Source organism: Triturus cristatus, chromosome 1_1, assembly GCF_964204655.1.
Source record: "Triturus cristatus chromosome 1_1, aTriCri1.1, whole genome shotgun sequence".
In the NCBI taxonomy this organism is placed as follows: Eukaryota; Metazoa; Chordata; class Amphibia; order Caudata; family Salamandridae; genus Triturus; species Triturus cristatus.
The window spans coordinates 127,326,488-127,339,174 of record NC_140579.1 but is presented as its reverse complement, the minus strand read 5'-3'; the positions used below and the strand labels follow the sequence as shown (position 1 = coordinate 127,339,174).

The following is a 12,687-nucleotide window of genomic DNA, read 5'->3' as shown; positions in this document are numbered from 1 at the left end:
AGCTGGAGGGTGAATCATGACAGAGAGAGGGCACAGCAGGGCCCTCACAGTTGGAGGGTGAATCCGTTACAGGTGGAGGGTGCAGCACGGCTCTCCTAGGTGCCCTCACAGGTGGAGGGTCAATCCCTTACAGGTGGAGGGCACAGCACGGCTCTCACAGGAGGAAGAGGAATCCCTCACAGGGAGAGGGCACAGCCCTCACAAGTGAAGGAAGAACCATGACAGGGTGAGGGCCCAGCACAGCCCTCACAGGAGGAGGATGGATCCATGTGAAGGAGAGGGCTCAGCAGAGCCCTCACAGCTCGGGGATGAATCCCTCACAGGTGGACGGCGCAGCACGGCTCTCCAAGGTGCCCTCACAGCTGGAGGGTAAGGTGAATCCCTCACAGGTGGAGGGCGCAGCACGACTCTCCTAGGTGCCCTCACAACTGGAGGGTGAGGTGAATCTCTCACATGGAGAGGACGCAGCACAGCCCTCACAGAAGGAAGATGAATCCCTCACATGGAGAAGGTGGAGCACAGCCCTTACAAGTGGAAGATTAATCCCTCACAGGGAGAGGGCACAGCACAGCTCTAGTCACAGGAGGAAGATGAATCCCTCACAGGGAGAGGGCACAGCCCTCACAGGTGAAGGGTGAACCACGACAGGGTGAGGGCACAGCACAGGCTCACAGGAGGAGGATGGATCCATGAGAAGGAGAGGGCTCAGCAGAGCCCTCACAGCTGGAGGGTGAACCCCTCACAGGTGGACGGCGCAGCACAGCTCTCCTAGGTGCCCTCACAGGTGGAGGGTGAGGTGAATCCCTCACAGACCGAGGATGCAGCACGGCTCTCGTAGGTGCCCTCACAGCTGCAGGGTGAGGTGAAACTCTCACAGGAAGAGGGCGCAGCACAGTCCTCACAGGAGAAAGATGAATCCCTCACAGGGAGAGGGCACAGCCCTCACAACTGAAGGAAGAACCATAACAGGGTGAGAGCACAGCACAGCCCTCACAGGAGGAGGATGGAACCATGTGAAGGAGAGGGCTCAGCAGAGCCCTCACAGCTGGAGGATGAATCCCTCACAGGTGGACGGCGCAGCACGGCTCTCCAAGGTGCCCTCACAGGTAGAGGGTGAAGTGAATCCCTCACAGCTGGTGCAGCACGGCTCTCCTAGGTGCCCTCACAGGTGGAGGGTGAGGTGAATCCCTCACAGGTGGAGAGCGCAGCACTGCTCTCCTAGGTGCCCTCACAGCTGTAGGGTGAGGTGAATCCCTCACAGGTATAGGGCGCAGCACAGCTCTCCTAGGTGCCCTCACAGCTGGAGGGTGAGGTGAAACACTCACAGGAAGAGGGCACAGCACAGCCCTCACAGGAGGAAGATAAATCCCTCACCGGGAGAGGGCACAGCACAGCTCTAGTCACAGGAGGAAGATGAATCCCTCACAGGGAGAGGGCACAGCCCTCAAAGGTGAAGGAAGAACAATGACAGGGAGAGGGCACAGCACAGCCCTCACAGGAGGAGGATGGATCCATGAGGAGAGGGCTCAGCAGAGCCCTCACAGCTGGAGGATGAATCCCTCACAGGTGGGCGGCGCAGCACGGCTCTCCTAGGTGCCCTCACAGCTGGAGGGTGAGGTGAATCCCTCACAGGTGGACGGCGCAGCACGGCTCTCCTAGGTGCCCTCACAGCTGGAGGGTGAGGTGAATCTCTCACAGGGAGAGGGCGCAGTATGGCTCTCCTAGGTGCCCTCACAGCTGGAGGGTGAGGTGAATCCCTTACAGGTGGAGGGCACAGCACAGCCCTCACAGGAGGAGGACGGATCCATGAGGAGAGGGCTCAGCAGAGCCCTCACAGCTGGAGGATGAATCCCTCACAGGTGGAAGGTGCAGCACGGCTCTCCTAGGTGCCCTCACAGCAGGAGGGTGAGGTGAATCTCTCACAGGGAGAGGGCGCAGCACGGCTTTCCTAGGTGCCCTCACAGGTGGAGGGTGAGGTGAATCCCTCACAGGTGGAGAGCGCAGCACTGCTCTCCTAGGTGCCCTCACAGCTGTAGGGTGAGGTGAATCCCTCACAGGTATAGGGCGCAGCACAGCTCTCCTAGGTGCCCTCACAGCTGGAGGGTGAGGTGAAACTCTCACAGGAAGAGGGCACAGCACAGCCCTCACATGAGGAAGATAAATCCCTCACCGGGAGAGGGCACAGCACAGCTCTAGTCACAGGAGGAAGATGAATCCCTCACAGGGAGAGGGCACAGCCCTCACAGGTGAAGGAAGAACAATGACGGAGAGGGCACAGCACAGCCCTCACAGGAGGAGGATGGATCCATGAGGAGAGGGCTCAGCAGAGCCCTCACAGCTGGAGGATGAATCCCTCACAGGTGGACGGCGCAGCACGGCTCTCCTAGGTGCCCTCACAGCTGGAGGGTGAGGTGAATCCCTCACAGGTGGACGGCGCAGCACGGCTCTCCTAGGTGCCCTCACAGCTGGAGGGTGAGGTGAATCTCTCACAGGGAGAGGGCGCAGTATGGCTCTCCTAGGTGCCCTCACAGCTGGAGGGTGAGGTGAATCCCTTACAGGTGGAGGGCACAGCACAGCCCTCACAGGAGGAGGATGGATCCATGAGGAGGGCTCAGCAGAGCCCTCACAGCTGGAGGATGAATCCCTCACAGGTGGACGGCGCAGCACGGCTCTCCTAGGTGCCCTCACAGCTGGAGGGTGAGGTGAATCCCTCACAGGTGGACGGCACAGCATGGCTCTCCTAGGTGCCCTCACAGCTGGAGGGTGAGGTGAATCTCTCACAGGGAGAGGGCGCAGCATGGCTCTCCTAGGTGCCCTCACAGGTAGAGGGTGAGGTTACTCCCTTACAGGTGGAGGGCGCGGCACAGCTCTCCTAAGTGCCCTCACAGCTGGAGGGTGAATCATGACAGAGAGAGGGCACAGCAGGGCCCTCACAGTTGGAGGGTGAATCCGTTACAGGTGGAGGGTGCAGCACGGCTCTCCTAGGTGCCCTCACAGGTGGAGGGTCAATCCCTTACAGGTGGAGGGCACAGCACGGCTCTCACAGGAGGAAGAGGAATCCCTCACAGGGAGAGGGCACAGCCCTCACAAGTGAAGGAAGAACCATGACAGGGTGAGGGCCCAGCACAGCCCTCACAGGAGGAGGATGGATCCATGTGAAGGAGAGGGCTCAGCAGAGCCCTCACAGCTCGGGGATGAATCCCTCACAGGTGGACGGCGCAGCACGGCTCTCCAAGGTGCCCTCACAGCTGGAGGGTAAGGTGAATCCCTCACAGGTGGAGGGCGCAGCACGACTCTCCTAGGTGCCCTCACAACTGGAGGGTGAGGTGAATCTCTCACATGGAGAGGACGCAGCACAGCCCTCACAGAAGGAAGATGAATCCCTCACATGGAGAAGGTGGAGCACAGCCCTTACAAGTGGAAGATTAATCCCTCACAGGGAGAGGGCACAGCACAGCTCTAGTCACAGGAGGAAGATGAATCCCTCACAGGGAGAGGGCACAGCCCTCACAGGTGAAGGGTGAACCACGACAGGGTGAGGGCACAGCACAGGCTCACAGGAGGAGGATGGATCCATGAGAAGGAGAGGGCTCAGCAGAGCCCTCACAGCTGGAGGGTGAACCCCTCACAGGTGGACGGCGCAGCACAGCTCTCCTAGGTGCCCTCACAGGTGGAGGGTGAGGTGAATCCCTCACAGACCGAGGATGCAGCACGGCTCTCGTAGGTGCCCTCACAGCTGGAGGGTGAGGTGAATCCCTCACAGGTGGAGGCCGCAGCACGGCTCTAGTCACATGATGAAGACAAATCCCTCACAGGGAGAGGGCACAGCCCTCACAGGTGAAGGGTGAACCATGACAGGGTGAGGGCACAGCACAGCCCTCACGGGAGGAGGATGGATCCATGAGGAGAGGGCTCAGCAGAGCCCTCACAGCTGGAATGTGAATCCCTCACAGGTGGAGGGTGAGTAGACTGACAGGCAGTACTTGATTGAAGTATTGTTCCACACCTTGAAGTGCTGGACAACAGACTTGCAAACCTAAATTCAGCATCACGTATACATGCTCCCAGCAGCAAATGCCCGTGTGTGAGTTACCGCAGTTATAATACCCCAGAAAGTACATATTATGCCCTTGTTGCAGCATTGTATATATTATATCTGCACTAACGTCTTTTTTACGCGTTATTTGGCCAGGAGGTCTCATGAAGCGGTCAGAGCTGCCGCTCTAGAAGTAAGGAAAAAGATACGAGTCCCTGCACTAGCTCCACATACCGTGATCCTGGGCAAGTCATGTAATCTCCTTGTGACTAAAACACGAATGTGTCCTTATTTAACGTAGCTGGTGATCGTGAGAAGCGCTCTACCTCTGGGTTGGGTTCGCGCTGTATAGCGCTCAAAAATAAAGTTTTGGGCAGACATGCTTTCAGACTTTACCATCGGGGCAGCGCCGCTCCCTTCTGTCTCCCCTCCCCCCCCCCCATGACCCTCCCCGGTTTTCTGTTTCCTCCTTCCGCGTTGAGCTCCGGCACCTTCACTTTCGGTTTCGGTTCCGGGGGAGGGTGAGGGCTGGGACTTGGAGGCCAGTCACAGAGGACACAGTCGACTGCACGCACTCTTCATGGCGCTGCTAGATCTCTTCCGGGGGCCCCGGGACTGGACCCTGCCTCTGGACAGTACCGAGGACGACAGGAGCCAGGGGCCCTGCAAGGAGCTGCTCGGGGGCCACATGGCCCTGCCTAGGGGCCTGGAGGTGAGGAGGGGCGGGGATTCCCGGGCGGGGCGGGAGCTCTCGACCAGTTACTGCCAGGGGGCACGGAAGGCGCCACCCGCAGTCCTGGCTGTGCTTCTGGGGCCACATCATATATATACACTGTAGCAATAACATCTGTGACGGCTGATAATAAGCACCACCGGTCCTGACTGCTGTCTCTCGGGGGCCCTTGTTACTCTCTAGCACCACCGTCCCTGACAGCTGTCCCTCTGGGACTCTTGTTACTCTCCAGCACCCCAGGTCCTGACAGTTGTCTTCCTGGGACCCTTGTTATTCTCCAGTACCACTGGCCCTAACTGCTGTCCCTCTGGGACCCTTGTTACTCTCCAGCGCCACCAGCCCTGAATGCTGTCCCTCTAGGACCCTTGTTACTCTCCAGCGCCACCAGCCCTGACTGCTGTCCCTGTGGGACCCTTGTTACTTTCCAGCACCACCGGCCCTGACTGCTGTCCCTCTGGGACCCGTGTTGCCCTCCAGCACCAACGGCCCTGACAGCTGTCCCTCTGGGACCCTTGTTACTCTCCAGCACCACCGACCCTGTCAGCTGCCCCTCTGGGACCCTTGTTACTCTCTACTGCTGTCCCTCTGGGACCCTTGTTACTCTCCAGCACCACCGACCCTGACAGCTGCCCCTCTGGGACCCTTGTTACTCTCTAGCACCACCGACCCTGACAGCTGTCCCTCCGGGACCCTTGTGACTCTCAACTGCTGTCCCTCTGGGACCCTTGTTACTCTCCAGCACCACCGGTCCTGACTGGTCTCCAAATACAGTGCATGTGCACCGGGCGGGCGCACCATTTGTCAGCTTGCCTGAACACTTTCGCCGGCCGCTTTGATGTTCTCAGTGAGCCGCGCGGCCACTGAGAACATCAAAGCGGCCGCGAAAGTGCTCACCATTTGCCACCCCCTCCCTTATCCCACTTCCTGCTTGCTGAAAGAAGTCTTCATTGATTCTGGAGCAGTTCAGACATGCTGGGGGGCTTCTGTCCCTTCTACCCCCACCCCCTCTCTACACATGCTCTCAGAAAACCATTGTAAGAAGTTGTTTCTCAGGTTCGGCTCCTTTCATCTGTAATTCGTACACTGACTGCCAGTCGAAGTGAAACTTGAGCTGAACGAGTGGAATGTTCCCCAAGACTGGCAAGAACGCCTCTTGATCTCAAACCAAGCGCCCACTCCGTATCGTCATCAGAAATAATCCACCCGTTATGACAACGTCCACAGCATGTCCAGTGCCTCACCCTGAGCACCTAAAAGGGCAAACCATGGCTGTTATTGTCAAACATCTCTGAGCTGAATCTACAGATAGCACCGCCGTGTCTTAACATCGATTTAAGAATGTAAAACGCTTAAAAACTCACCCCTTCTGATTTGTATTGAACTAAATGTTCTCCCCCGGCAGTTGACGGGTGTACAACACATGGCTTCGACTCTGCCAGGCTGCTCTGAAGCGCCTCGACACCTGCGCTCTATTCGAGACTCGTTCTTGTAGTCGGATGTTTTGCTGTACATTTAATGGCGCGTTACGAATGTGAATGCATGTAAGGGGCCCTAATACTTAGTGATGCAGGAACGCTACACAAGTCTGAATGATAGATCAATAATAAAAGCGCTCTGGGCGCTATACTGACCTAGAACTTGCCATTACAGTCTGCGGATCAGCGTGCATGGCCCTGCTTTCATGCGCAGAGGATATATTTAAACAGACGAGGGGAGAAGCCACGCAGCTGGACACAAACTCATTAAAAAGCCTCATGGTTACAGGCCGTTCTTCCCTCTGTAAAATGATTGTAACGTGAAATCTGCGAGACAGTCAGCAGTAAATTCTAAAGGAAGCAAAACGGGATTCTGGCAGCATAAACTGTCTCCTTTGCACTCTGGTACCAAACCTGCAATCGTTAGGAGACTCTGTTCAACTAACAAGTTAAAAAGGGCCACATCCGTCTTCACTTTCGCGGTCCAGTGCGTGCACGCTCTGCCCAAGAGCACACATCTTGCATCCATCAAACAGTATATTGGCATTTGAGCCGAAGCACTGCTCCTCCTTGACAACAACAAATGCATGAGCTGGCTTAGATATATTTGGCTTTCAATATTAAAATGTGTTACTCACCTGGTTAAAAGACTCAGCCGGTCAGACGACTTCAGTGTGCAAGTGTTTGTCCTTCCTGTAAACTCAGCGGTCAGATGCGCTTTTCACTCCATCCCCTGGCGGGAAGCAAGCAGACTGTGTCCATAATTAATGAAAACAAGCATTGGCATGGCCAATAGGTCTCGCCTTTGGGACCTTATAAGTGTTTAGCCACGCAACAGTTGATGTTGTTGCACCAAGGATACTGTGCTGCATAACGAAATACTTATAAGGTCCCAAAAGCGAGACCTATTGGCTATGCCAGTGCTTGTTAAATCCAGTAACTTAACTTGTGTCACCAACTCCTGCTGGAACCTCGCACCACGCCTGCCTCAGCATATGTGTTAATATTCCTGTGTTGTACGAATGTCTCTATACCTCTGTGGTATATACATCTCTCTGAAATCACGTGCTGTAGAAAGCTGGCACTGTATATACTTACCAAAGTAAGGTGTGGTTTGCACAGAGTCCAGTGGATCCCCAAAGGTAGGCAGAGGTTAAAGTAGATAGCACCTTATTCTCTGTTTGAGGTAGTGTGGGCGAGCAGTAAGGCTTATCAGAGGACAGTGTTAAGCATTTGTTGGACACACTCAGGCAAGACATGATTACCCACACCCAATGACTAAATCCAAGACCGATTGTTTTTTATAAAAAATATTACTTTGTTACTTTTATTTTAGAATCAAGAGAAACTCAGTTGCAGGTTGTTAGACCTGGCACCATTTGCGTGGGTCTCCCTTCCATTTTTCGCTGTTGTCTTTGCTGGTGTTAGATGCTCTGGGCGCTGTGCCACTGCCATTCAGTGCCACAGCGCGAATGCTCCCTGTGTAAATATAACATGTGAATTGGTATATCCATGAGTGGCTTATTTGGTTTGCCTGTTAGTCCCTAGTAGCGTGGCCTGTGTGTGCCCAGGGCTGGTAAACCAAATGCTGCTGGTGGGCCTGCAGCGCTGGTTGGCGCCACCCACAGAAGCAGCTTGTAAAGTGTGTCTCAGACCTGCCACTGCAGAGTCTGTGTGCAGTCCAGAACTGCCATCTTGGCTGTGAAGTGCACCCACTTCCCAGCCCCTGAACCTTCCCTTGGCATCATGTAAGTCACCCCTATGGTAGGGTGCATTGTATGTGTAAGGTAGGACATGTCTTGGTGTGTGAATTACACACAATTTAGTTTTTCACTACTGTAAGGCTACTTGTTCTCCATAGGCCAGAATGGGCAGTTTGACTATTACATTGTATAGTCCTAGCTGATCCAAAGAACATGGTAGAAAAACGAATTTAGTATGCCTGAGCTCATAATATTAATATTTTAGTGAAGTTTATTTTTATATTCTGTGTTTGAAAATACCACTTTTAGAAAGTAGGTATTTTCTTGCCTAAGCCTTCCAGTGTGCTCTGCTGTTATGTGTATTGGCTGCCTGGTTTTGGAGTAACAGTGCTGGGGAATTCCAGGAGACAGGGTGAGGTGTCCCAGTGGTGAATAGAGAGATCTGCATTTGGAGTATGGGGATGGGTAGCTCCTTGACCTGAGTAGGGCTGTGCCTGGCAATGTTAATGCTGGCTCCACCTCCTACTGTGCGTCTGACGGCAGACCCCCTCTTTCTGAAAGGAAGGATGCAGCCTGGTAAACAAAGTGCTCCAAGACTGGGCAGAACTGGTTCTGGCTGGGTTCAGTGACTTGTAGCTTTTGAGAACAAAGACTTTTGGGGTATAAATCTCTGTGCTGAAACCCCTACAATTTGTATTGCTCCTGGTCAACAAGAAGAACCTCTGTCCGTGTAACTGAAGGAATCTGCAGGAGAGGACTGTCCTTGTGCTTGTGTGCTGTTTCTTGGATTGGCCTACAGTGGTTACTACTGGACTTGGAAGAAGAGGAAAAGGACTTTGAAGGAACTTTTATTTTATCTGCTACAGCAATCACCCAAGGGCTAGAAGAGAGCTAGCCTCCTGCTGGTGTTTCAGGCACATCAGACTCCACCACCAGCCTCCTGATTCCTCCCAGCGAGGATTTCTATCTGCAGGTGAGGCTCCTGTGAGTTCCAGGGCCTCTAGTTCTGCTACAGAGAAGAGAGTGCTGAAAATCGTCGCTAACGCCCGTTAGCAAGCTGCCGCAGCTGAAGAGCGTAAGGAAAATCATCGCGCTGCTGCCGCTGAGGGCTCGCTACCGGAAATCATCACATCGCACGTTTGCGGGCTGCCAAAGGCTCGCTAACCCGAAGATCATCGCATCGCACGTTTGCGGGCCTCCAAGTGCTCGCTAACCAAAGGTCATCGAATCGAGTTCATCACTTCACGACATCGCTGCGCGGACGCCGTGCGCCCGCCATTTTCATCGCATCGCATCAGGATCGTTGCTCCCTCGCGGAGCGCCATTTCTTTTCATTGCAACAAGATCGCACACGCAACAGATTCAGCGCATCATCCTCCCTTGCGGCAAGGATTTCAACGCATCGCTGGTCTCTCGTGAGGAAAATCGTCGCTACAGCTCCTTTGCGACATTTTGGTTGTTTTACTACAGAATCCAGGTACTTTGTAAGTAAAAGGGTCGCAGAGACCACTGCTTTGAACTGAACTCCTCTTTGCACATTTGAACTATTTTTGCAGCCTTTCAAGAGTAACCCTATTTTTCTAGTATTGTGGCTTCTTACTGTTATTGGTCTTGTGTTAAGTCTATATATAAAGATACTTATTTTTTATAACTACTTGTGTGGTGTCCCTTTGTAGTGTTCCTCACTGTGTTACTGTGGATGGTCATAAATGCTTCACACACTGCCTCTGAGATAAGCCTAGCTTCTCGTGCTACGTTACCACAGGGTTGAGCAGGGGTTATCAAAGGGTGTAGCCCGCTTACTCTGACTTAGGAAGAAGGGTCCCTACTTGGACAGTGGCCAGCCATTGCCAACTAGAGACCCCCATTTCTAACAAAGGTAAGTACTAGTTTAAAGTAACAATACTTTTCAGTTACAGTAGGAATGTGTTTGCAAAAGCAATAAGAGTACTTTACATTGATACTGAAAATACTTAGTGGTGCCAATCAACAGTAGCAGTAACTTTGCAATGTGAAGGATAGACACAGTGCAATAGCAAGAAATGCAATGCAATCCTATGGGAGGAAAATGCACATTTACAGGTAAGTACTCGACTTACACACCCAGACTTTTATGTTTTAGACCAACACCGGGCAAGGGTTAGATCAAGGTAGGTATTGCACCACCAGCGGCACTGGGGCAGCCTGGTGCAGAGGTCACTGAGCCCAATGTTAGTCATTGGAGACTGGGGGCAACCACAATGGTGCTGGTTGCAGCTAAGTGCAGGGGAGGCCCAAGGCAGCACCAACCATACACCACTAGCAGCACAGGGGCAGCCAGAAGCAGGGTGCAAATCATGCGTCATTACGCAATGGCTAACTTTAAAACTGGCTGCAACGAACCCTGTCATGTTTGGTGTCAAACATGTTGGAATCATACCCCAACACGTAAAGAGTGTTGGAGGTATGATTCCATGCAGTGTGGGGCCCCTCCGGGAGGCCCTCAGTGCTCCCGGTACCTGTCTTCCACACCCGGACAGCAAACTATGGCTGTTGCCGACCAGAGACATGATTCTGCCCTCCTACTGCTGAGCCAAGCTCGAGCAGGGGAAGGCTGGACAATAGGTTTCCTGTCACAGGGAGGTGTGTCCACCTTCCAAACAGGATTTAGTTTATTGGGACAGGGTGGGGGTGCTTACCTGCGCCACAAGACTACTTTGAAGGGCACATTTGAGCCCTCCTTGCATACTCCAGTTGACACCAGTTCAGGGAACTGTTGGCTCCCGCTCTGGCGCAAAACTGGACAAAGGACAAGGGAGTATCCTCCCCACTGTCCAGCCCCTCCTCTGGGAGGGACCCCTGAATCATCCCAGCCCTTTCCTTAGGGTACTTAAGGGCTTACCTGTGGGCAGTTCCTTAGATTCGTTGTGGGACAAGATTCAGATCTGAAACCACTTCATCTTCAACCGTCTGGGCACTTTGAACTTCGTTGGACTTCGCTTTGGGAACCGAGACTGCAATGGGGAAGACTCCTGCTGCTCCTGGTCTCGTCGTCTGTGCCTTTGCTCCATACAGGTTCTCCTCAAGGCCTGTGGACATCCAAGACACCCGAAGGAATCTCCCTTGGAGCGAAGGAGTCACCTCAGCAACACAGGTGGTGGTTCTGCAACTCCCTCAAGGCCCGCCCTGTCTTCACAGCAAGTTTGAAGCCAGTATCCCTTGTCGGAACTGCTAGAGCAGTACCCCTGTACACCACGTCAACTTGGCGTTGCCAAGGTTTGTTGACTTTATCCTCCAGAGATCTTCAGGCTCCAAGAAGCTTACCTGCTTGTGGTGAGTCCCTTGGACCTTGCTGGTCCCAACACTGCACCTTTTCGTTGCTGCTGCCAAAGCTTGTTGGTGCTCCCACCAGGCACCGACCCCCTAGCTCTCGACATCCGACAGCTCGTGAACGGTTACTGGTCTTCCACAGCATCTTCTGGTGCTCATAGCTACAGCGTGAATTTCACGGTCAACTCTCCTGCATCTTCCGACATCGGTGGGTATTCGTCTTCCGTGCCTCCTGGTCACTCCCAAGTGGCATAGACCCTGTACCCACTGCTTGCAGGTCCCTCTCATCCTGAATCCACCTTTGGGTTCCAACGGACTCTTTCACCTTCTTCGCCAGCGGCATCCTCACTGAAGTCCTCAATTGTGGTCTACAGCGGTTTCCGACATCACTTCGCACCTATGCATCCGGCTTCCCCTGGTGTAGGTATCCTGATCCCTGGGGTATCCACGGGTGGGGTGACTCTCCAACCTTCTGTCTTCAAAGGGGTTTCTTCAGGGTCCTCTGGGAAGGGTCCTTCTTCTTAAAAACTGCAACCGGGACTTACCCATTGACTTCTATTGAGCAAACGTCATGTTCCCACTCTGCACACGGCCTCCGTGGGGTTCCTGGGTACTTACATTGGGTGGTTTCTTGGGTCCCCGGCTCTTCTACGTCTTCTGGGTCCAGTGTTGACTTAGGTCGTGGTTCGCATTCCACTTTCTTAGTATAAGGTTTGGTCTCCCCCTGGAGACCACTGTGTATTTGTGCGACTTGCCTGTTCTAATACTGAACTATTGTGTGTATTGTGATTATATGTCCCGGTAGGAGATATTGCAATGTGTTAGTGAGCGTTTATAATAAATATATATTTTTATAACTACACTGTGTGGTTCCTTTTCATTTAACCTACACTATATGATTAGTTCTGGTAAAACAAGCTGCTTTACACTCTTGCTGGACTAAGCCTGAAGGCTGCTCTCCACAGCTACCACTTATTGAGCTTTCTATGGTTGTCGAAGACCACTAAAATCACAATAAGGGTTGTCTGGATTAGTGCAGGGTGCTTTACTTAAAAAAGTGTGCATCATATACGAGTCCAGCCTCCTACTACATACATACCATATGACATGCTCTCCCACAAAATAATGCAACAAATAAACACAATATTGAAAATTACCCCATAGGTTGATCTCTTTTGTGAATGAATTATCACCTCGTTTGAGGTGTTGGTAAAATGTCAGTGTCTCGAGACTGAAATTCGGTTGAAAAACATTGATACTGATATGGTATTTGGAGGGGACGATTACAACACACCCCTTACAGATACTGAATTGGTCAGAAATTGCGTTATTAGTTGAGAGGGGTGAGAACCCAGCTCAAATAATACCCCACAATCCCGGTCTGGGTGAACCGTAAAAGTCACAAAATAAGCCTGGGCTGAACCCCCTAAT

The 12,687-nt window shown here is 53.0% G+C and overlaps 1 protein-coding gene across 1 annotated transcript in view; it reads left to right on the top strand.

Moving 5' to 3' along the window:
- The first annotated feature begins 4,536 nt into the window (after positions 1-4,536).
- The window catches only part of PSMB8 (proteasome 20S subunit beta 8), a 41,968-nt gene continuing 33,817 nt past the window's right edge, over positions 4,537-12,687 (top strand). The window contains exon 1 of the mRNA XM_085614571.1: positions 4,537-4,748. Coding sequence (XP_085470697.1) covers positions 4,617-4,748 — 132 coding nt within the window. The 5' untranslated portion in view covers positions 4,537-4,616. The remainder of the gene's footprint in view (positions 4,749-12,687) is intronic.